The sequence below is a fragment of the Empidonax traillii genome, unplaced genomic scaffold (genome assembly GCF_003031625.1).
Source record: "Empidonax traillii isolate 1590-97213 ecotype Southwest subspecies unplaced genomic scaffold, ASM303162v1 scaffold222:size850627, whole genome shotgun sequence".
Lineage (NCBI taxonomy): Eukaryota > Metazoa > Chordata > Aves > Passeriformes > Tyrannidae > Empidonax > Empidonax traillii.
The window spans coordinates 530,798-552,830 of record NW_020955415.1 but is presented as its reverse complement, the minus strand read 5'-3'; the positions used below and the strand labels follow the sequence as shown (position 1 = coordinate 552,830).

Below are 22,033 nucleotides of genomic sequence, written 5' to 3'. Positions count from 1 at the left end.
AGGAATTATCTTAATACTATACACCTGTTATAACTAAGGATATTTTCTTTTATTCCTGAACTAAATATAGGTATGGAATTTGTATTTTTGCAGTGTATACAAATAATTCATAGACACAAAGATAAAGAAATACATGATTATAGATTCATGTCCTGGATAAACTTATAGATGCACTTCCTTGAGGCAGACAATCTGATTACATAAATTGTTTTATATATACATTGTCTGAGTTCTGTGATTTCTGAACACCCAGATGCTGAAGAAAGTGTGTATCTCTTGCTTTTAAATACATTTTAGTGCAAAGATAACATTTGTACAACCACTGAGAAATACCTCTTTTGTAATGGCAAAATTAAGGTATCATGAGCAGACCTGTAATTGTCACTATGTATTATCTAATTGAGGAGCCATTAAAAGTTGTTGTTTTTCCTTTGTAGCTTATGTGTTTCCAAGTTACCTAAAATTCTGCTGCTTAAGTCTAGTAGCTTACATAGAGCAAACTGGATATTTTCTAACAGAAAAATCACTTTGTTTAGTAGATTGCCATTACTCTTAGCTCAAAGTCTCATTTTTGCTGATGTATTGATTACAGGAGCAGGCTGAATTAGATAGGGGCTGGCTTCTAATTGGCACCTCTTCCTTTTTATTAGTTAGTTACTATTTTTTTGGGGGTGTTCTTTGTGTTTAACATCAGAAAGCCCTTACTCACGTCTGGAGTTAGGTTCTGGCAACTGTATACACATCAACAGGTGTTCTGGAGTTGTGGGTTAAGTCTCAGGGCTCACAGGCCTTGTGGACGCAAGTATAATTCAAGCACTGTTTGTATTAAAGATTGTCAACAGCTGAACAGTAAAAAAGTAGGTGCTTGAGGCTGTGAGTATACAGCCAACTTACACAAGGAGTCTCATCACTGATGCATCATGAACCAGCTGTCCCACTTGTTTGTTTTGATAATGAGCCAAAGATTGTAGCTCACAGTGTTTGTGCTTACATACATGAATGCACACAGCTTAGGGTGTGTATGTGATAATTAGAGTTAAGGTTTCTCACGAGTATGTTTAACTTTTTTTTAAACCACAAATATCATGTGCACTCGATTTCCTTGTTTCCTCTGTATGTATCACTTAACATTAACAGTTATTTTATTTGCAGATATCATAATATGAGTTTCTGTTGTTTAAGTTATTCTGTAATTCAAGGTATATGCTACTTATGTTAGAGTTTTTTTAAAGGATGTCAACAAATAAGTCTCTTTGTCTCAGGAAAAAAAAAAAAGTGGTGCATAAAGTTTTCCTTATTTATCCTAATTGTATCTCTGCCCTCTCCACATTCTATAAAAGTTGAATCACTTGCCTCCTCTCTTTGCTCAACTGTTGAAGTGTTCCCTACCTTGCATAACTTACAAGCTAAGAATAAGAGGAAGACAGCAAATGGACAGTGAGATAGGAGAGCTTGAGCAAAATGGTGCATTATTGGTCAGCATAGCAGCATCTTAATAGATGTCTTTTTTTTCTGTACTGTAAAAAAGTATAGCTTTGAAAGAAGTAAATAAGTAGCTTTCTGAATAGATACAGGGAATTCATATAATGGATGGGATCAACCTGATAAAACCCAAAAACATACATCTATGAAAATCAAAAAGTGTGTGGTAGAGTGAATACTATCTCCAGTCTTTCAGGACTGAATGAAAAACCTTTTTTGGAGTGTAAAGTGCCTTGAAAGTAAGGCAGCTTGTATATCAGGAGTGATTGGAGAGGGAGTTGGAAGATATCCCGAGAAATTTAATGTGTAACAAAATGGGAGAGAGCTGATTGTTGGGCCATGTCTTGAAGGGCACGTGCAAAACAAGATTGCATTTGTTAAGATTGGAGAAGGGGTGGATGTTGCAGTGATCAAGAACTGAGTTAATGAGAACCTTCTTGAGACTTAGCTACCCAGTCCTCTTAGAGACCTTTACTCTTTGTGAAATATGTGGAAACCACATCTTTACCTGAAGAGTCTGAATGTGAGGACAAAGTAGCTGCAATGAAAGATGTTTGCGTTAGTGACCTGTGTGATGATAAAAGTAATAGTAATGCCTGCACAGTAACTATGAAAGAACTAGCATGGAAAAATAAAGGCTTTTTTTTAACCCATTTTAAGTTTGAATTGATGCCTAATTGTCCACTAAATTGTAGTATTTCACCTGGATTGAGTACCACAAAGTATAACTGAGATAGATTTGTCGTAGCTAAGAATGTCTTTGAGGTCTATTGACAAAGTGATTAAAAGTGAAAGAAAGCAATGAAAAAAAGACCAACAAAACCCCAAATACTTTCTTCTTATGCTGTCATTTCAGAAAAGGTCATTAATTGCACTATGAATGAATTCTAGACTTCATGTATTTATCTTTCTGTAAAGGTTCTTTACTTACTGCAGTTAATATGAAGGGAAGTCGGTTGCACAAGCTGTGCTGTACAAAGTGGTAGAAAGGAAGGAAAGCTTGCAATTGGGAGTAATGTAGTAGAAAGCACAGATCAAAATATAAAACTGCCTTAGCCAGAAATAACATATAAACTACTATGAGTCAACGCACTGAGTCTGAGTGAGTGGTTGTTCATTGAGACCGAAGGCAAGATCAAAATTAATTCATGCATGAGGAAAAGAATGAAAATACTGCCAAAAGCAGTAAATGTAGTTCAGAAGTTGATTTTCTCATGGCCAGGAGTCTTTCCACCCCCAAAGATTCATCTTCTTTCTCTGTATTGTGTGCTAAATTTTTAATACGGACCTGTTACATTGCTGTTGAGACAAAGACGTGCTCTGATCAAGTGGTAGAATGTGATTGTCAGATGCCACATGTCAGCATTTGTGGTGGAGAGAAGTGCTTGTCAGATGGAACCATGTTGCAAATGAAATGCTTCGGTTGCTTTCTCTAAGGCAAATTGCAGAAGGATTCTGAAAGGAGTAGACAGCTATTGGCTGCATTGTTCCCTAGACTAGTTTGAAGCACCCTTCTGAAAGGCATCCCAGGAAGCTCCTTCACAGGGAGTTGATAGTAATTTCAAAAGGAAGAAATTCTGTTTCGTTAAAACTAAAAGTGTTCACAGTGGCCTGTGTGTATAGGGCACTTCTCTTTTTCACCATTGTCTCGAGCACCTCCTCAGCACTTGGCTTAAAGCACCTTGTGTAATGGTCCCAGCTAATGAGGTATATTTTGCACTTTAGGCTATAAATGTGTACACTGAGTTACCAGAGCAAAACTGATGAACAGCCACTTGCTAAGCCAAATGCAATTGCTTGTCATCATTTATGTGCATATGCTAAAGTGATTCTCCTCCCCCCATCCCTCCCAAGATATCTTTATCAATATATCTCATTCCTTCTTCATGAAGCTTCCACTGTAATGTTCTGAGCCTTGGGCTCTGATAAATTGTGACTGTCACATTCAATTACAACATATACTATGTGTCCTGTTAATGGTGGCTTTTTCCCTCCACCAGGGGATATCATGTGTCTGCTACCTAACATCATGTAACTTGTTTTACTTGAAGCTGATTAGATCATGAGGAGCAGAAGATTGCTCTCTGGTGAGCAGCACTGCATAAATCCTGTTTTCTATGATAAATATTTCATATATAAACATTTCATACAGGCTCTGCACTTGCAAAAATTGATTTCCATTGTTAACTCATATCACTTCGCTGCTGCAGGCTGTGAATAAAGGAAAAGCCTGACTTTTTTTGTCAAGTGTTTAGCATGAAAGCCCTGGTTCTAAGTCAGAGAACACTGATGCCCAATCACACAAAGATTAAATAAGATCCTTAATGTGATGCAAAAAGTTCAGATTTCTCAAAACTCACTCCAGTGAATATCCCCTGAATTGCTGGGAGGAAATAGTGCTGAAGAATACCAGTCCCATTTTGAAATTTCATAAAGATTTATTTTCCAAGTTAGAGTTTGTTACAGCTGTTTGTAAATCTCAGCGTTCCTTTTAGACCATGTTAATTGCTGTCTTCTTCCTTGCATGTCATAACTTCATCTAGTCATGACTACCACTTATAAAAATCCTCAATTTTTGGCACTTCCAGTGAGCAGTCTTTCAGTTCCCTGTCTTTAGCGCTCAATTGCTCAACACCATATGCTTGACCACCTCCACCAAAAAAAAAAAAAAAAAAAAAAAAAAAAAAAAAAAAAAAAAAAAAAAAAAAAAAAAAAAAAAAGAAATTGGAGAAAGAATCCCATCTGGTACTGAAGGAGATAACTTGGGACTGTTTTATTACTATCAAAGGAAATGTGCTAAAGTCACTAAAAGAGGCAGCTTCACAGAAATGATCTTGAGAGTGACTGTGATAAATCAGGCATCAGTTCATTGTATTAATCCTTCTTTCTCCGCTAAAGGCTGTGTAGACCGTGCTGAATAATAAAATGTCAATTTATGTCTGTTAATACATTGTTGGAAACTTTGTAAGAATGTAGCTTTAGTATCAGATGATTTAGAGTCCGAGTAAAGTAACAAGTTGAAATTGATATAATCTACAGTAAAATAAATTATTTCTTCATTTATAGATATGGCTTTTAAATTCTGACACATTGCTGGTGGAGTCTTTAGGAAGTTCCTCCTCTCTAAGTGTCCTTACACCGTTTGGAGATATTTTCATGCCTAGCTCTGGACCATTGGGGACCTGGAATGCTGTCAAAGTCCTTTACCAGCCATGCATAAAATGCAGAAATAAGGAGTAAGTACAACCTTCTCTGAACTCGGGTTCTGATATTTGATTTGCTTTGCATTAGTATTTTTTTTGATGTTCATTTTTTTAAGTATTCTTTTAAGCAAAACTCTAGAGGAGCAGTATTTGGTTTCTGTTATGGCCAGAGAGAATCTGTTTATTAAATTTTCCACTCTGATACTAAAATATAGACCAAAGAGTTATGTTGTTTCTAACGGCACTTGTAGATAGCTTAGGTATTAGTGTTTAAATTTAGTTTGCTTTCAGCCCAGTGGTGACATTATTTCAAAAAGAAGCAGGGCCCTGAGAGAAGAGGAAAGGGAAGAGGTGAGGGAGGTAGTTGAGTACAGTGTTATATAAATGTTTTACTTGGATGTGTTCAAGTCTACCGGAGCCCTCATAAAGGAAACATTTGATTTCAGGAAGCTTTGAATTCAACATTATGAAAAACATACACTACCTAACATGTTAAAGCCTTTATCTGTTGGAAAGCAAAGATAAGAGAACATTGATTAAGCAATGGCTCCATTGTTTAAAGGTGATGGAGTATGATTTTAGCATAGTTTTCTGCTTTTGTTTTTCCAGTGATAGAGAAAAAAGTATTGATTTTGTGTAAGTCACACTTAAATAGTGTTTTGGCATTGTTATTTCTTTAGCCTTTTGGAAACTAGACGAAAGATTTAAATAAGTGTGAATGTATTTAGAATTTGGAAGACAATCCCTCCAGACTCAGTCAATACACATCTAGTTCATAGCTCAAGACCTCGTGGAAGTACAATTAAAATGTCTCACACAGACAAGCAAAGATGTGTATAACTTAAATATTTTTGTAGGAGAAACATACACCTTGCAAGCATGTGTGAATCATCATAGTGTGTTTATCCTGGGTGTTGCCAAGTGCATCCTTTTTGTTTTTCAAACAGATCCAATGCTGAGTAGCTGAAATAAACTGACATAGGGGAAAAATATAAAATTCTAATATTTAATGAAAAGGTTATTCTACATTGTTAATGTTATTCATGGGAGAAAAAATAGCTTTATTAATGTAATAGTTTTAGAAGCTGGCATCCAAATGTTATTTAATGATCCAAAATACATCCTAAAGTATTATCACCTAAAGTGCTCCTTTTGAGAATGGGAGATATTGCAACCTGCTATAAGATGAAAGATATTTCACGTACCACTCTTAAGTCTTACAGAAGTGTAACTTACAGTTTTGCTTTTCAAGTTTCAGTTCTATATCACTGAGAAGATTGAATTGCCTTAACACACGTTCAATTACTCTGACATGTTATTGTGATAAAAGTCATATCTACTTAGTCATTTACCTAACATTCACAATTGCTTTTCTTGAATGGAGTTCTCAGCAGCAGAATTTTAGTGTGAGATTATTTTCAGTTCTTTCCCCAGACAGACTTGTTACAAATCACTTTTTTCTGAAGATTATTTTGTATTTATCTTTGGGATTTTGCACTGAGCATAAGGCACAACTGAGGTTTTAATTCTTCTCTGACAGTAATTGACATTTTTCCCTGTCCAATCCCTAGACAAATGCAACAATGTAAGAGAAAGAACAGAGGATTCTTTTTAAGGTTCAGAAACTAAAGGAACTGTTAGTTTAGTATTGTTTTCACATTTTTATATTTCTTTGTAAAGTACAGTAAAAAAGACATTAGCACTTCAGTGTGTTTCCACTAACTCATTTGTCAGTTGGCTGGAAGTACTACTTGGATCTGTGAAATAAGGCTGAAGTTTTTCTGTATTGAACATGAATGTAAACACAGTGGAAATTAAAATACCAAGACCAGTACAACATATTTAATGCAATGTGTTTGCATTTAGATCTCAAATATCATTTCAAGAATTCTGAACAAAATGTGCAAGTTCCAAATATTTTAGATTCTCACATTTCAATAATAATTATAATATTACCCTGCTTGCTTCTGCCTTTGAAATAATGCAAAGGTTTCAGAGCCCATGGCCTGCTCCCCATGGGTGGGGAGTAAGCAAGGACACCTTCTGTGTAGGAAGTAGTCAGCAGGAAGTCTGCATGTGACGTAGACACCAGCAGACCCCAATAGCTACAAGGGATAAGCATGCACTCTGGTAACCTATTGCACATCAGAGAGCCTCTTCAGTTCCTGTGAGTCCCTGGGTACGCTCGGGTCCTGTCCAGTTCCTTCAGTGACAGAATCTGAACTGTGTAATGAGAGGAAAAGAAAGCACCTTCTTTATGTGTGGTCATTTCAGAGTCCGTGCTGGTTACCTGGGCCATCCTAAGACAGGATAAGGTAAACTAGAAGTAAAAGTATTGTTTGTAATATCTAAATATAATAACATAATCACATATTTGTAAAACATGGGTGAAGAAATGAAGCAAAATCTGTACTTAGTCTACTTACACAAGCATAAATCTAACTTACTCCGAGAGAAATACATGGGTTCCATGGTAGCAGTTGAGGTCTCGGGATTTGTGAAAGTCTCCCTTAGCAAACTGCTGCTGCTAAAGAGAGTCTGACTGGGATTGCCTAAGAATTCACATTCAGGCACCCTTTTCTGAAGTAAGCCTGAGGTTCAGATTCCTGGGGATTGACTTGAATATGTCTCTTGAGGGGAACATTGTAGTTTTTATATGTGGTCTTTCTTTTCAAGACTTCTGGGATGTGAGAAGAAATTTATTATCTCACTCCAAAACTCATTTTATTCCTTCTTTATTCAGAGCACAGTTTTGGAATTCTTCTTAATTAACTTAATGCTTATTTCTCTTCCTCAGATACAGAAGTGCTTTTTTCCCCCCTAAACTAGAAATTGTGTCTTCCATGTCCTCTCTTTCCTCCAGTAAATCACCGGCACATCTGTCACTGTACCTTACATTCAGTATTACTCTAAATGTTAACAATGTAAAGGAAACAAACATTTGAGTAGAATAAATGTCCATGGTTCATTACTGGCTGCTGAGTTGTTTGAAGTGATAGCTGTTTAGATAGAGTTGGCTATCCTGAAGCCTGCTGTAAGAAAACTGTGGTCAGAGTTAGACTGAGTGTTGCTACAAAGGTGATTACCCTTTGTGTGTCATCAACAGCATGCTGATTTCATGTTCAATTTGTTGATCTGTGTTGACCATCAGATCCTTTCCAGTGGATTGCAGTCTAATAAGCAGCCTTCATCTTTGTGTTTGTGCACATGTCCTTTGCCAAATTATATCCTAATTTGGTTCAGAACCTTTTTCTGTTTTGGCCATGGACATATTTGTTTCCAACATGTGGCCAATGATGGCCCTTCCCAGCTCCATGTTGTCTGTGGAAGGAAGAAGCATCTCCCTTGTTCCAGTCTCTAGGAGGGCAACTGAGATATGGGATAGGAACAAACTAAGAACATGTCATGTGGAACCTCTCTCCATGTGCCATTTTTTGGGCAACGAATCAACAGTTGTGTTCTGTATATTCTCTATATGTTAGACTGTGTTGCTTAAGAACGTTCAGTAGCTTTAAAGGAGTTGTGAAGTTAAAATATAGGTATATCCAGACATGCTATTTATAGTGCAGTTCTTGGCATTTCTCCCTGCAGACCTGTATTCCTCCGATCTTCCTGAGGGTAGCCTTTAAGTGTTGTAGTGATTTGTATCACTCCTCCAGCAGTTCAGCAGGGCTGGAAGCACTTAGGTGTGTGTTATGTGTGATAGCACAAATTCTGCGTAGGTCCATCTACAGTTAGGGTTTCAGCCCTTGGGGGAGCTTTATGACAATCCTTTCACAACAAATTAGTTGAAATTGCACACTGTCAATTTCTTCTTATCACACCTGAAGAAAGTGTCTTATGAATGTGGTTGAGTCCCATTAGAGAAGGATGCCTGGTGCATTTTCTGCTCCATCGTTACTTAGGTATTTATGGATCATGTGTATGTGATTAGGTTGGTTCCCTCCACTTTTCCCTCTGCAAGGCTCCTTTTCTCCACCTACAAATCTGCTGTGCAGACAGAAGAGGTCTTCCTTTCAAGTAACAGGTTCTTGGCAAATAACACATTATGCAGACAGCCTTGGCTGGTGGGAGTGATGATGGTAAATACTGCTGAAGTGAGTATGTTGTAAAAATGTATGAAGAAAATTGAAAATACCATAACATGGCAATTCAACTATAACTTGATCTCAGAAAATATATGTGAAGGTACAGTTAGAGGAAAATTGCACTTTTCCCTTTAGAGTAGCATGCTAGACAAAGCTTTGTCAAAAGGTCACTGAGAGCTTTTTATATCTCATATGTATCTAGAGTCTCTGTGAATGGTTTGCAGCTTTTGCAGAAGCCTTCTTCTGTGTAAGAATTTGCTGCTTATAATGTGAGAGTTGAAAAATGACTTCCAGAAATTGTTCATTTTATTAACTTTAGAGGGACGAGAATAAGCTTGAAAATTGAATTTGTGGCTGAAAACCTTGAAGTTTTGAGTCCCAGTGCTTTGATTAGAGTACATATATAGTGAGCTGTTTATGAAGCTGTTATTGATGTATTCCTGGATGTTGTTTATTTGTCCCAAGGTTGGCTCTCATTCTGTATATAACTCTAGAGTAATTCACCTGTCATAAAAACATCAAACTGTGTCACCGTTTCACTGATTTCACTGATTTTTGTATGTCTGAAATAAAATGTTTTCCTAGTGTTTCAGTGACTCTTGCCTATAGAACACATGGAAGCACACAGATCAAGAGTCAATTGACTGAGTGATCAATGTTTCACTGTTTTGTGCTCTCTTTAAGCTGATTCTGTATATCTGGAATGATTAATGAGTGGGTGTGATTGTAAAAGGATGGTGAAGGATCTGGTTTGTCTCAGATAACTTTCCCTGTTCCCTTCTTGAATTATTTCCTGGCATTGAGTTAAGAGAACTGACACCACAGAGGGGCTAGGTTACCTTAAAAAACATGACTGAGAAGTCAAGCAAAAATTTTTAAAAGATGCAGTCTGATGCGAATTAGGGTTTTGGGACAGGAAGGGAAAAAGTACTTTTCAGGGTTTCATAGAGATGTGGAAGCTATAAACCTCATGAACTTTGAAAGCTTGGACAACAAACTGCTCTTTAATACTGGTAACATCTTCTCCCACCTCTTGGAAAAGGTGTATGTAAGTTTTAAGTGTAACTTTCAGCAGAAATATCCGGAGTTTCCTGTTTATTGAAACTAGACCTGCATGTGCAGCATCCTTTTATGGTATTTACTTAGGAACTTAATTCTTGTTCCTAAGCACAGGTCTGATGTATCTTTCCAGCTCTTTCGAGCTGTCATATTTTTTTTGTATCTAATCTCTCCAATTATAAATAGTGTTAGAAGTAGTAGCTGAAGTAGAGGAAAATGTTGGAATAAACCCTTTGCCTACCAAATAAGTTCTGATATTTTTGCTCAAAAATTTTGTTCATGTTATCGTTCCAACTGAGATTTTTGCATAGGCTGCCATTTTTTGCTCATCTTTTGAAATTTAATGTTGAAGTCAGAGGAGGAAGGGTTCTGATTGGTTTTTAAAAAGCGGACTTGTAATCCCAAATTGCATAGCATTTGTTAGTAATGGGACCGATAGCCTGCCTTTTTTCTTGTGTATCATGAAAGGTGCTGATGTGTCAGTACTCATCTTGCAGGGTACTGCTGTTTTACTCTACGTTGCAGGTGCTAAATGCTGTATACACAGAAATGGGCAATGTAAAAATAGGAAATTTACTCTAAGTGCTATTGCTTAGCTACTTCTTATAGTCTAATTTTTTTTTTTAGAAAAAATTGATAATTATGCTATAAAGATCTCCTATCACATTTAATATGCTTTTGAATTGGCATTTATGATTCTGTAATACAGTAGAACAAAAAATACTATGAGGATTTTGTATTTTTTTCTATATTCATATTTATTTGTGAAACACTGCAATTCAAGTAAGTACAGTTTTGGTAGTTCTCATGTCTCTTTGGTTCATAGTGCTGTAGTTCAACTCTTCTTAGGATTGGTAATAAGAGAAATGTCAGTTTGGATGGGAAAAATTGTAGATTAAAAGCAGCAAGATTATCTGAAACTAATTTAAAATGTGTAGTCTGAAACAACTGTGGTTTTAGATAGTTAATTCCACTTTTATGCAATGATAAGAATGCAAAAATTGCCATGCTAGGTCAGAGCAGTGTAACATCTAGCCCAGTATCCCCACTCTGACATCCAGGGATGTTCTTTAGAGTAGTGTGTGAGCCCCAGCACTTCCTTGTACCCTCAGCTCTGCAGTTGTTGAATTAAGGATGTTAGAGAGTACAGCCCTGCTGATTATCTCTGCAGTCTATCCATTCATCTTTTGATTATCTCTTTGAATAAATACTTTTTGACATTACTAGTGCTGTCTACCTCCACGCTCTCTTGTAACAGCACATTCCAGAAGTTCACTATTGATGTGTAGTACTCTTTTAACCTCTTCTGAACTCACGTCCTCCTAGATCTAGGAGTGGGGGTTTGGTGAACAACAATTCTGCATTCTTACCAGCTAAATGGACATGGGGATCCTAAATTACAGCATGCAGTGGTGTTGCTGATTACATTTAGGGCTTAGATTTACAGGCCAGTTTGCTGGAAGGATATCAATGTCACATCTATTCAAGTCTTACTTTGTATATGTATATCTGTTGTATTCATTTTGCTTTCCTTGTAGCACTGCTTTTTTGAAAGCCAGGTAGCCTAACTGTGATAATGACGATCTATTAAAGGTAATTGTATAATTGTATGCCAAACTATAGCAGATTTCCACTTGGAAGCTTACAGTTTGTTTCTCATAGACTTATAAAGACTGTTGAGTTCACTCAAGAACTTTAAGTACTCAACTCCTATAATGCTTTTTAAAGGACAGGATTTATTTGAGCAGACACAAATCAAATAACGAGCCAAGAGTGAAAAAATAAAGCTTATAAAAGCCTGTTGGACAGACTGCTGACAAGAACTACTTAAACCTCAAAACTTGATTTATTGAATTTGAGTATCTTGGTCTGTTTTAAATTAATTAGCATTTGTTGTTTCCATTGTATTTCTCCATGACAGTATATAAACTAACATACTTAGTTAACAAAATTTTACTGCCAATTTTACTGGAAATGCATTTTAAATCAGTAAGGCTAAAGCAAATTGGGAGTTTATGACTTGAGATCAAGGAAGGCTAATTTGTGAAGCTGTTCAGGATATTTCCATTTGTGTGGGGGGAGGACAACAACAGATATTGCTGTTGGTTGCCTATTTTGAGTCTGGTGGCATCAAAACAGAATGAGCAATTCTCCCGCTGGCTGCTCTTAATACTGGCTTTAAGCTATAGAGTAAATAATTTATACAACTAATACGCATAATAAATTATACCTGTCACAGAATGGATAAGGTTGACGGAACCACTGGTGGAGTCATCTGGTCCAACCTCCCTGCTCAGAAGGGGTCATCCTAGGGCACATTGCACAGAATTGTGTCTAGATGGTTCTTGAATATCTCCAGTGAGGGAGACTCCACAACCTCTGCAGTGCGCAGATTGTCACTCACAGATTGTCTCTGCTCTCATCCACACAGTAAAGAAATTTTTCCTCATACTCAGGTGGAGCTTCCTGTGCATCAGTTTCTGCCCACTCCACTTGCCCTATTGCTTGGTACCACTGAGAAGAGCCCAGATCCGTCCTCTTGGCACCCTCCCTTCAGATACTTGGAGACATTGCTAAAGTCCCCCATCAATTGTCTCTTCTTGGTGCTGAACAGGCCCCTCTCCCTCAGCCTTTCCTCATAAGAGAGATGCTCCAGTCCCCTCATCATCTTTGTAGCCCTCTGCTGGACCCATTCCAGGGGCTCCATGTCTCTTTTGTACTGAGGGGTCCAGAGCTGGACACAGCACTCGAAATGTGGCCTCATTAGGGCTGAGCAGAGGGGCAGGATCACCTCCCTTGACCTACTGGCAGTGCTATTCCTAATACACCCCAGAAGTCCATTGTCCTTCTTGGCTACAAGGACACACAGCTGGCTCATGGACAGCTTGTTGTCCACCAGGACCCCCAGGTCCTTCTCTGTACAGCTGCTTCCCAGCAGGTCAGCCCCCTGTACAGGTGCCTGGGTTTATTCCTCCCCAGGTGCAGGGCCCTGCATTTGCCTTTGCTGAATTTCAGAAGGTTCTTCTCTGCCCATCTCTCCAACCTTCCAAGGTCCCAGCGCTCTGATGTATCAGCCACTCTTCCCAGCTTTGTGTCATCAGCAAACTTGCTGGAATAAAATTGCTGCAGAATTTCAGAACCTCATTCAAGTAATTGCCAAAGGGAGGACTATTAAATCTACTCACAAGTGAGCTGTTGGATTGATCATGCCTATTTTCCCTCTGTGTATGGTTATGAATATTAAAGTTCATTTGCATTCTTCCCAGAGTGTGGGCATTACTGTAATACCTGTTAAGCCTTCACATTTTTCCATACTTTACAGCAACAGTGACTGGGTTCTGTCTTTACGAAGTGCTCCATAGTTCTAGAGGCAGGAATACAGAAATCACTCAAGTGCTCCTGTGGGTCCTGTTTTTCTTGGCTTTCTTGGACAAAGTGAAATTGTACGGGGTCTTGTTGAGGATGGTTTTCCAGGGAAATGACTGCAAGCATGTATGTCAACTGGATGTCCATGAATCCGAAGCTGCAGGTGCAGCTTTTCAGCTGGTACTAATGTGCAGCTGCATAGTATCAGTAGCAGAACTGGTTAGAAGCATGATTTGTCTTTCCCCTGTAGGCATTGACTTTTCTGAACCCTCCAAAACCATTTTATTTCAGTATGGATATGTTGTTGAGGTAGTTGCACTGTTGTATGAACTTGTTTTTCCTTGTTGACTGAGTTCCCAACTATCTCTCACAAAGCAATATATATGGTTGAACAAGATATCTTATTTCTTCATTTTTGTCCAAAGCTGATATCTTAGGATGGCAGCAATTGTCTGGTCCACAGAGAACCCTGATGAAGTGTAAAGTACTTAACATTTGCCATTTCTTAAGTACTTTTTACACTAAATTTTTTTCCAGGTTCAAAACTTCCTCCAGAAGTTGGTGGGTTTTTTTTTAAAGAATCCAGCATGGTTTTGACCAAATGGAAGTAATGCTGGTAATGCAAAGAATCATCTTCTAAAAAAGAGACTTGAAAGGTTTCTAAGAGAAGTCATCCGATATTTAATGCTTTAGCATATTTTCAATCTGATATCATTACCAAATATGAGCCTTACTAAAAAAATTGTCCCTCAGTATTCTCTACTTCTCATTTTCAGAATGCTACTGCTGCAAACTGGTGTTCAGCTGATGCAAAAATGGCTGCATGTCATTACTGTTATTAAGGCCTTTAACTTTTTAAGTATGTCAACTCTTGTCTGGGTTGAGTTATGTTATTGAATACCATATTTTGGTTTCTGAAACTGATGAAACTCTTACTGGGTGTTGCAAGAAGAAATCAGTAACTGATAAGCTGTTATTTGCCCTCCAACATAGCAATTCTGCAGAGACTTAAAGCACCTTCACATCTCTCCTTTAAACAAAGGACCACTGAACTTAATACAGGTGAGTTTCTTTTATCACCAGCTGTGTGTGATACAAGTCTAACACAGCAAATTTCTTCAAGAATATAGCGTAGTACTGGGTGCCAGATAACTGTAATGTTCATTGATTACTTTCAGTAGAAATTTGAAAGAACACTCACCTATAGTTCATCATAAAAAAGTTTATCATGAAAAAGTTTAGACTGGACATTCGAAGCTTCCTAACATCAGAGCAGTGAGATTTCTGCAGAGCTTTCTAGTAGGAATAATAATGTCAAGAAACAGAATAATGTGAAGCATGCTAAAATTCAGAAAAAGGAATGCCTCAGCACAATGCCTGTTCTTGCAAGGAGGGGAGCCTTTTGTGTGGGAGATGCCTTCTAGTTTTGTTTTCCAGCTCTGTCACTGATCTGCCAAAAGACTTTAAAGTTCACCTTCACCATATCTCTCTTGGTCTCTGGAAGCTCTTTGGAGTGACTTCTTTGCGTAGAGAGCCACACTGGTGCCAGAGTCTTGATTGAACTGTTATTCAACACTTTATAAATTATCAAGTGTGGTGTTATTTCTTTACCTATGATGTGTTCTCCTACATCTCAAGTCCATTCTAATTAACTTATTTGTAAAAGATTTATAGTACTTTATCTGCAGCTGTCTTACTTTCATCGGTTGCATCTCCTTTTTGAATGAGGTCACCTATTCAAAGGCTTCTCATTCAGCTGGTGTCTGTGTCTCAGTCTTTCCATGCCTACTTTACTTCCTTTCATCAAAGCTGTGTTTTAGTCTGGAACATCAACCCCTGCATCAGCACTGACTTGATTTAAACCTAGATTTAGTGTTCCTTCTAAATCCCCTTTCTCTTCCTTTTTCTTCTTTTGCTTGTGTCCAGAACTCAGCTGCCAGGTTGTATGTCTCCCTTTCCTGTCGCTCACGCTTCTAAGCTCAGACTAACTTACCTTTTCATGATCCATAAAATTTTAAGAAAGCTCATAAAACTAAATTAAAGAGCCAAAATAATTTGCATTTGCTAATCGGATTTTGTCTGGGTATGTGTGTGTGTGCAGTGCTGTCTCAGAAGGGTGGCTTGTGGCCTGTGTGATTCCTCACCTCTGCTTTGTGTCTACCGTAGGGCAGCAGGAGAGCTCTGGAAAAGTTCTGCATAGGGTTTCATCAGCTTCACTGTGGGTTATACAGGCATTCTTAAATCTCTGCCATGAAAGAAGGGGAAGCTTCAGAATAGCTGAAATGGGAAACTTGGGAATTAGCTCTGAGGAGAGGAGGTGTTAAAACTGGGGACAGTTCTGTGAAGGGTGGAGGGGTTATTTATGGGTGGGTGTTTCCCTGCACAGAGGAAGACTGACAGATGTGTGAGGACACAGTGGCAGAGGACAGGGAAAAGGGGCTAGTGGAAAGTTGATCTTTCCAGACTGACAATCAGTCTGCTGTCAGTTTCCAAAGTGAGCTGTGGGACGTAGTAAAATCTGTAGAAAATGTTTCTATAGCAGTTTATGATTTTGAATTAATTTTTACGAGAGGAAGCTGTGTTTTTGACTGCTTATTTCATTTATTTGGGTTTTAATTGCTCATTAATTTGGCTTGTAGCCACATCAGATACTTTAATGTCAGTGTTGTTTTAATACCTGCATAGAGTGAGCTTCTGTACAATTTTTGCCAGAGGTACAATTTTTTATGAAAGGGAAAATGATGATAAAAATAAACTCTTCCATTAAAATTGCAATTTCAGTGTGAAAGGGAAAGTATGACATACAAAATTCTAACTTTACCCATTTTGTTTGGCAAAGGTTTGGATTAAATAGTAAAAATAATAAATTTTGCTGCAGCAAATTCAGGATCAACTGGTTCTGTGATTTGTGGCGTTCCTTACTTTGCTGTGGGTAATTGCATCCTGAAATACTGAATTTGCTTCTCTTCTGAGGTTGGAACATTATGAAAAAAACCCTAAAGCAGGAAGCTGAGAGATTTTTGAGCAGTGATTACAGCATTTTTTTTTATACAGCAGGATAACTTCTCCCTTTGGATTCAGACATAATGTTCTGGAGTGTCTGGCATTTGTGAATACTTCTATGTGGAATATCAACAACAGTGCTTAAAAGATATAATTTTACCCAAAGGTTTAAAAATCAGAGGCCAGAAAACATTTTCATCTTTATATTGTTCTGAATATCCATTTCAACTTCAGAAATGGCCCCCTGCTTGGTATAATAGGACTTTAAAAGGAAATTAAAGTTTATGGAGCGTGTGCATCTTCATGAGGCACAGCTGATAGGAATAAACTCCATGAGAACATCCAGGGAAGTGATTTATACTAGGTGACTATGGAACCAGGGGCTTTAGGTACAGGGTAACAGCAGTGCTGTCCCATCACTGATCATACAGACCATTGGTTCTTTCAACTTTGATTTAATTTGTTTTGTTTTTTTTTTTAATAATTTTTCTTTACCACTTACCTGGTTTATTATGCTGATGAAATAAGTGTTCCTGTTTGTTGCTAGTCTATGGCCCTGAACACACACCTATTTCAGTATTGTTGGGACCCTGTTAGGACAAGGTAGCAAAGACACCAATCCCCTGTGGTACCAGGTGCTGGTGTTGAGGCTGCTGGTTGGTGTGACAGTGCAGTCTGAGGAGCAGTGGGAGGTGGGTGATTGGAGAGACCTGGTGGGAAGATACTGGCATTGAACATGAGTACAGTTCACATAATTTGCCTACAAGTTTCAACAGGCAGCTCTGTCCTAATAAGTGATAGCTAGGCTATAATCTCTGTGGGCTCATATTATGGGCCGTATTTTCTGCATAGGGTCTAATGCCTTTGGTTTGTGGTTGGAGCCTTTACTGGGGATTGTGGTGTGACCAGTAGTAGCAAGGCAAAGGGATACCACATTGCTTATTGGGTTTGCTGCTTACCACCTCTCTGCTGCTGCCCCTGCAATGCCTAGATGAGAGACCTAGTCTGGTTGTCTCACAGAAGCTAACCCTGCTTTTCGGTCATGGTCTAAGGTGAGGTTACTGCTCCAACTGTCTGCCCTGCTTCTGCATCACAGCCGTGTGAGCCACTTGACAGTCAAGTCCTCAACTGCTGCAGTTTAGAGCATATGGTTGAAGGTAAATTGTTGCCAATTTTGGATTCCTTAAAGACATTGCACGATGAACCATGGCAGTTTAGGAAATGAGGGATGAGCAGTTCAGATGTCCAGGCAGGGTCATCTGCTGAGACCAGTAGCTTCATCAGTTATCTCATCATTGCTCATCCCTCAGGTCACTGAGTACCTAAAACTGAGTGGTGCAAATACCTCCCAGTGTGCTCACAGTGCACAGAAACAGCAGATCACACCAGCTTTACAGCATTTAAACATTGACTCTGAATATCTTCTGTTTTCACCTCTAACTACTAATTTTTTTTTAAATGAATCTTTACTTAATAATCCTATGTTGAGTTATCATAATTATATTTATAAATCCATTTCTAATGGCTAGATGCAGGGATTTCAACAGTCCCTTCCCTAAAGCCACATTAGTCCGTATAAGCTCAGACTGATGTGTAGACAATTTTTTTCCCCAAACTCACAAGGAAGTGTAAAGAAGTTATGATATTTCTTTAACAAGGCCCACTGGGATTTGGGATTATTTATATAAGCCCTTACTGAAGACAAAAACTCTTCTATGTTTAGCCATGCAGAGCAAAGCTGCTGTTCAGGCAGTCCAGGGCACTTTAAAAACAAAGAGAATTTGTTGAAATAATGGAGAAAAGTATAAGAGATCTTCCCTCTGAATTCCTTTACTGCAAAACCACAGTTGCTATGAGCTGCTAATGTAAAAAGTAAAATAGAGTGACACCACCTCTTGAATTTTAAGGCCATTTCACTATACTAGGAGCCAGAAGTGGAAAACTTTTAACACCGTTAAAAGAAAACTACTTGCAGCACTGGAGAAAAGGCAGAAGATGGAGAAGATATGCCTCCCTCCCTAGCAGGAGGATTAATTCTCCTCTACAATTCATCTGATTTCTTAACCTCATTCTTCAGCACCCAAATCTCTGTTCTTTCTTGGACAGGTAATTTTTACTCATGTATGCCGCTGTTGGGACCTCAGTTGAGCAGTCCCCTACTTCCTTCTCCTAGGAAGCTCTAGAAGGAGAATTAAGTGGAATGTATTTCATGAGATACTTTATGTTCAACTCCCTCCTGTTTTCTTCCAGTAATTAGGAAATGAAACTGTCTTCACAGACTTGAAAATTAAAAATCTGATGTAAAATTAGACTATTTAATTAAATTATAAAAATTGAACCTAATATTTTTAGGGAAGGTATTTTACAAGAGGCCACAGTGTGGTTGGTAGAAAGTTTGAAGTTCCACACTTTCAAAGCACAAGAATTGCTTTAGATGTTTTCACTCCTTTTGTAAATCTGAGCAATCTGTATATCCAGAAACTTGAACACATTCTTTGTCTCTCCCTCAAGGAATTAGGCATTCTCCGTTTGTGAGAGTTTCACGTTGATAAATACCTTTACTATTTCATTCAGCCTTCCTTTGGGTAAATTTATACCATTTTAATTGTCAATGTTTGTTGGTTTGGATTAAGCTTTGAAGAGTGCTCTCCTCTGCCAGCATTTCAGAGTTAGTGAGGGATTTCTGTTCTGTAGATCATTCAGAGACACAAGTGGAGCATTGGACACGATGTTGTAATCTCATTAAACTGAGTTCACTGCTTCTATAAACATGTCCTCATCCTATTGTATAGGGTATTCTGTCCTCAGCCTTAAATTTCTACATAACACAACAAAAATTTGTAACACTGCATATTTGCTATAATACCTTAAGGGTATAAGTTACTCTAGGAAAGGTACATTTTATGTCATTAGTGTCAGAAACCTTATTTGAAACTAGTAAAGTATACTTCCTCTTCTTTGCAAAGGCCCTGATTCATCAAGGCTTTCTGATAGCTAGGTCTGAATAGCTGTTCAGTGAGGCTCCTCTGAAATAATTTACATTGATGGGCAGTCTGCAGGTAAGTGAACTGCACACTGCAGAAAACCTTGAAGAAAAAATGCAAGCCTGAAAGTAGCTGGGGCCGGTATTACCTTTCTTAGAAGCAGTGACACTGAATGTTATATGAAAGAATGCAGACACATAGATGTTTTGGATTACCAATTAATCTACAGGTGCCGATCTTCAAGAAGCATGTGCGTGTATTTTTACACTGTGTAGATGCAACAGGAATATGTAATCTCACTTATGCCCCTGATAATAATGAGGTTTTGTTTCAATAAATGATGGTATCATTGTCTTGGAATGCCACTTTTCGCCTTGCTTAACGTAGAATGATTTAGTCTGGATACAAAATTCTGCTTTTATGGATGCAGAATTGGTAACATAATCTTTAAATCTGATTAAACATCAAACGGTTATCTTTCATCTCGAACTGTTTTGCTGTTGTGAGGGTCTTTTTTTGTTTTTTCGGCAGCATCTGTGAGATTTGTCAGTAATGGGTATTGAAACTGGGCATACATGACACAGTTGCTGCTACTCTGTAGATATTTCAGTCAGATTTTTGAATTTGGAAATCATCTGGTAGCTGTTTTGGTAAAGCAAACCATGTGTTTTTGGACCAACTCCAGTAATGTCTCAGTGAGCAAAGGAGGACTTCCAGCAGATGAAACTGGAAAACAAGTCAATCTCAGATGAAATTAGGAGCTGCAATAACTTGAAATAATTCTTGCCCTTGTATTTGTGATACTTAGAATTATTATGAGAGGTCAAGAATAGCATGTATGGTCCTTTTTAATATTGGAACAATATGTACTAGTTTCTTTTAGAATAAACTAATAAAATTCCATGCTAAGGTGGTGCAAAGAATTAGTTCACTGTCCCTATTTTCATTAGGAGAATTTCTACTTCTCTTTGAAAACTAAGTTATCTTTACTCTCTCCAGCTTGGAGCTTTTTTTATGCATTTGCACTTTGAATAATTTGCTTAACTGAGAATTGATTGGGTGAACTGAAGTGAATTAAATGCCATTTCAAATGCCATTGGTCTTCTCTTTCTTAAGCATCTGACCCTCAATGGGTCGGAGCATGCTGCTTGTCAGTTTTTTGGAACCTTTTGTACTGAACTAGTTAAAAAAAAAATACTTTTTGTATTTGATCTTCCTTACCACTGCTTTGAATGATGAATTTGGACTTTCTGGTTGGCTCTTTATCAACCTTTCACGTTTTATGTAGTGCAAAATAATTCTCAGATACTGAACACAGATACTGTACACAGGAAATCTTTCTGTGAAGTAAAGGGCCCTTGTATTTGTGATAGGATACTTGATACCATGTGTTTTATTTTCATCAATATAACATCTCATTTTGATGAATTTTAAATAAAGGTTATAGTTTCATGGAGAGATGTAAAGGCACATCAGGAGAGTAGTGTTATTGATAGCATCTGGGTGTTCAACATAAAGACATGCCAGTATTTTTTGGCAAAGACGTTTATGTCTTCCCCCTGAGTCTTCCTCTTGTATAATGATTGGTTTTCAATCTGGGAAAGGGGAACAAGGTAGGAAAGTGTCTGTAAAATCATTCTTGTATGAGAGTTTGATGGGAGTGTAGCCCAGGAGAGAGCAGAGATATTTTGTGTCTTCTCTTGGCTTTTTGCCTAGAGTCGTGATGCCTGGGGTGGCTGAAAGACAGCTGGTTGTCTCAGCCTTCAGCTGGGAAGGTCGCCTGTGTACAGGAGATACTGGATAGGGTACAAACAAGGAGGAGGTGCCCTGCTTTTATGACACACCACTAGAGTCCCTTGATAAGATTTCGTAAGCTCTTGCGTTTGGTTTATGAAAAAAAATCACCAAGGCAAATATATTTTATTTCTCTGGGAAAATGATGTGTTTAGGACAGCATTTGGACTTGGCGGTGTTAGGTTAACAGTTGGACTCTATGATCTTAGGGATCTTTTCCAACCTAAACGATTATATGATTTTATACTTTATGTCTGCCTTGCCAGTTACCCTCATACTCCTGCTCCAACTTTTAAATGTGTTTGTTTTATTTGGACAATTTGGGAGATAAAGGTTTTGAATGATTCTTTTCCCTGCAGTATCTGTAAAACCAGTGTCTACATAGAGGACACATCCTTCTCAATGGCCCTGCTGAGGAAAAACTATAGGTTGAAAATGACAGTTACAAGAAGAGTCTGCTGGGAAAGGCAAGTCCAACAGACATCACTTAGTCTCATGAGCAGGCTTCCTTAAAATTGAATGAGTCTTTCAAAGGTGAGCTGTCTGGAATTGCTTTGCATTTACTATAGGGTAACCATATTGATGTCAGTAATTGCTATGAAGGAGCTTTTCATACTACTTTGTTTTTCTACAGCCCTACTGTGCACTTATACCCTTCAGGAAATGAGCACTAATAGAAGAGGCGTACTCCCATTTGCCAGGGCAGTGGCCCGCCCTTACCTATACACCTACGTGTTGAAAGGTAAAAAAAAAAAAAAAACAACAAACAAACCTAAGAAAATAGATATAACCTTAAAATTCAAGTACTTGGTTCGTACATGCTGGGAAGGAGGCTTTTCAGGTTGATGGTGTTGCTGCTCACATTTGGTATTCTCTGCAAGTAAGGTGGCATAGTCAGGTTGTTAGCATAAGTCAATAGCACACTGTTCTGTGTCCTCTGTGTCCATCCCAAGCACAGTAGTCTGCAGTTACAGCCATACGCTAGGGAAATTATGAGCCATCTGTTCTAATTTAGACCAAGATGTATCCAGAAAGGAATCAGGAGGTGATTAAG

The 22,033-nt window shown here is 38.1% G+C and overlaps 1 protein-coding gene across 5 annotated transcripts in view; it reads left to right on the top strand.

The window, feature by feature from the left end:
• Positions 1-22,033, top strand: part of UBE3D (ubiquitin protein ligase E3D) — an 81,637-nt gene that overhangs the window by 14,968 nt on the left and 44,636 nt on the right. For 4 of the 5 annotated variants that reach the window (XM_027887794.1, XM_027887791.1, XM_027887790.1 and 1 more), the window contains exon 8: positions 4,549-4,718. In XM_027887794.1, coding sequence (XP_027743595.1) covers positions 4,549-4,718 — 170 coding nt within the window. Of the gene's footprint in view, positions 1-4,548; positions 4,719-5,542; positions 5,683-22,033 lie in introns of those variants that run through there. The other variant, XM_027887793.1, reaches the window with a different exon arrangement.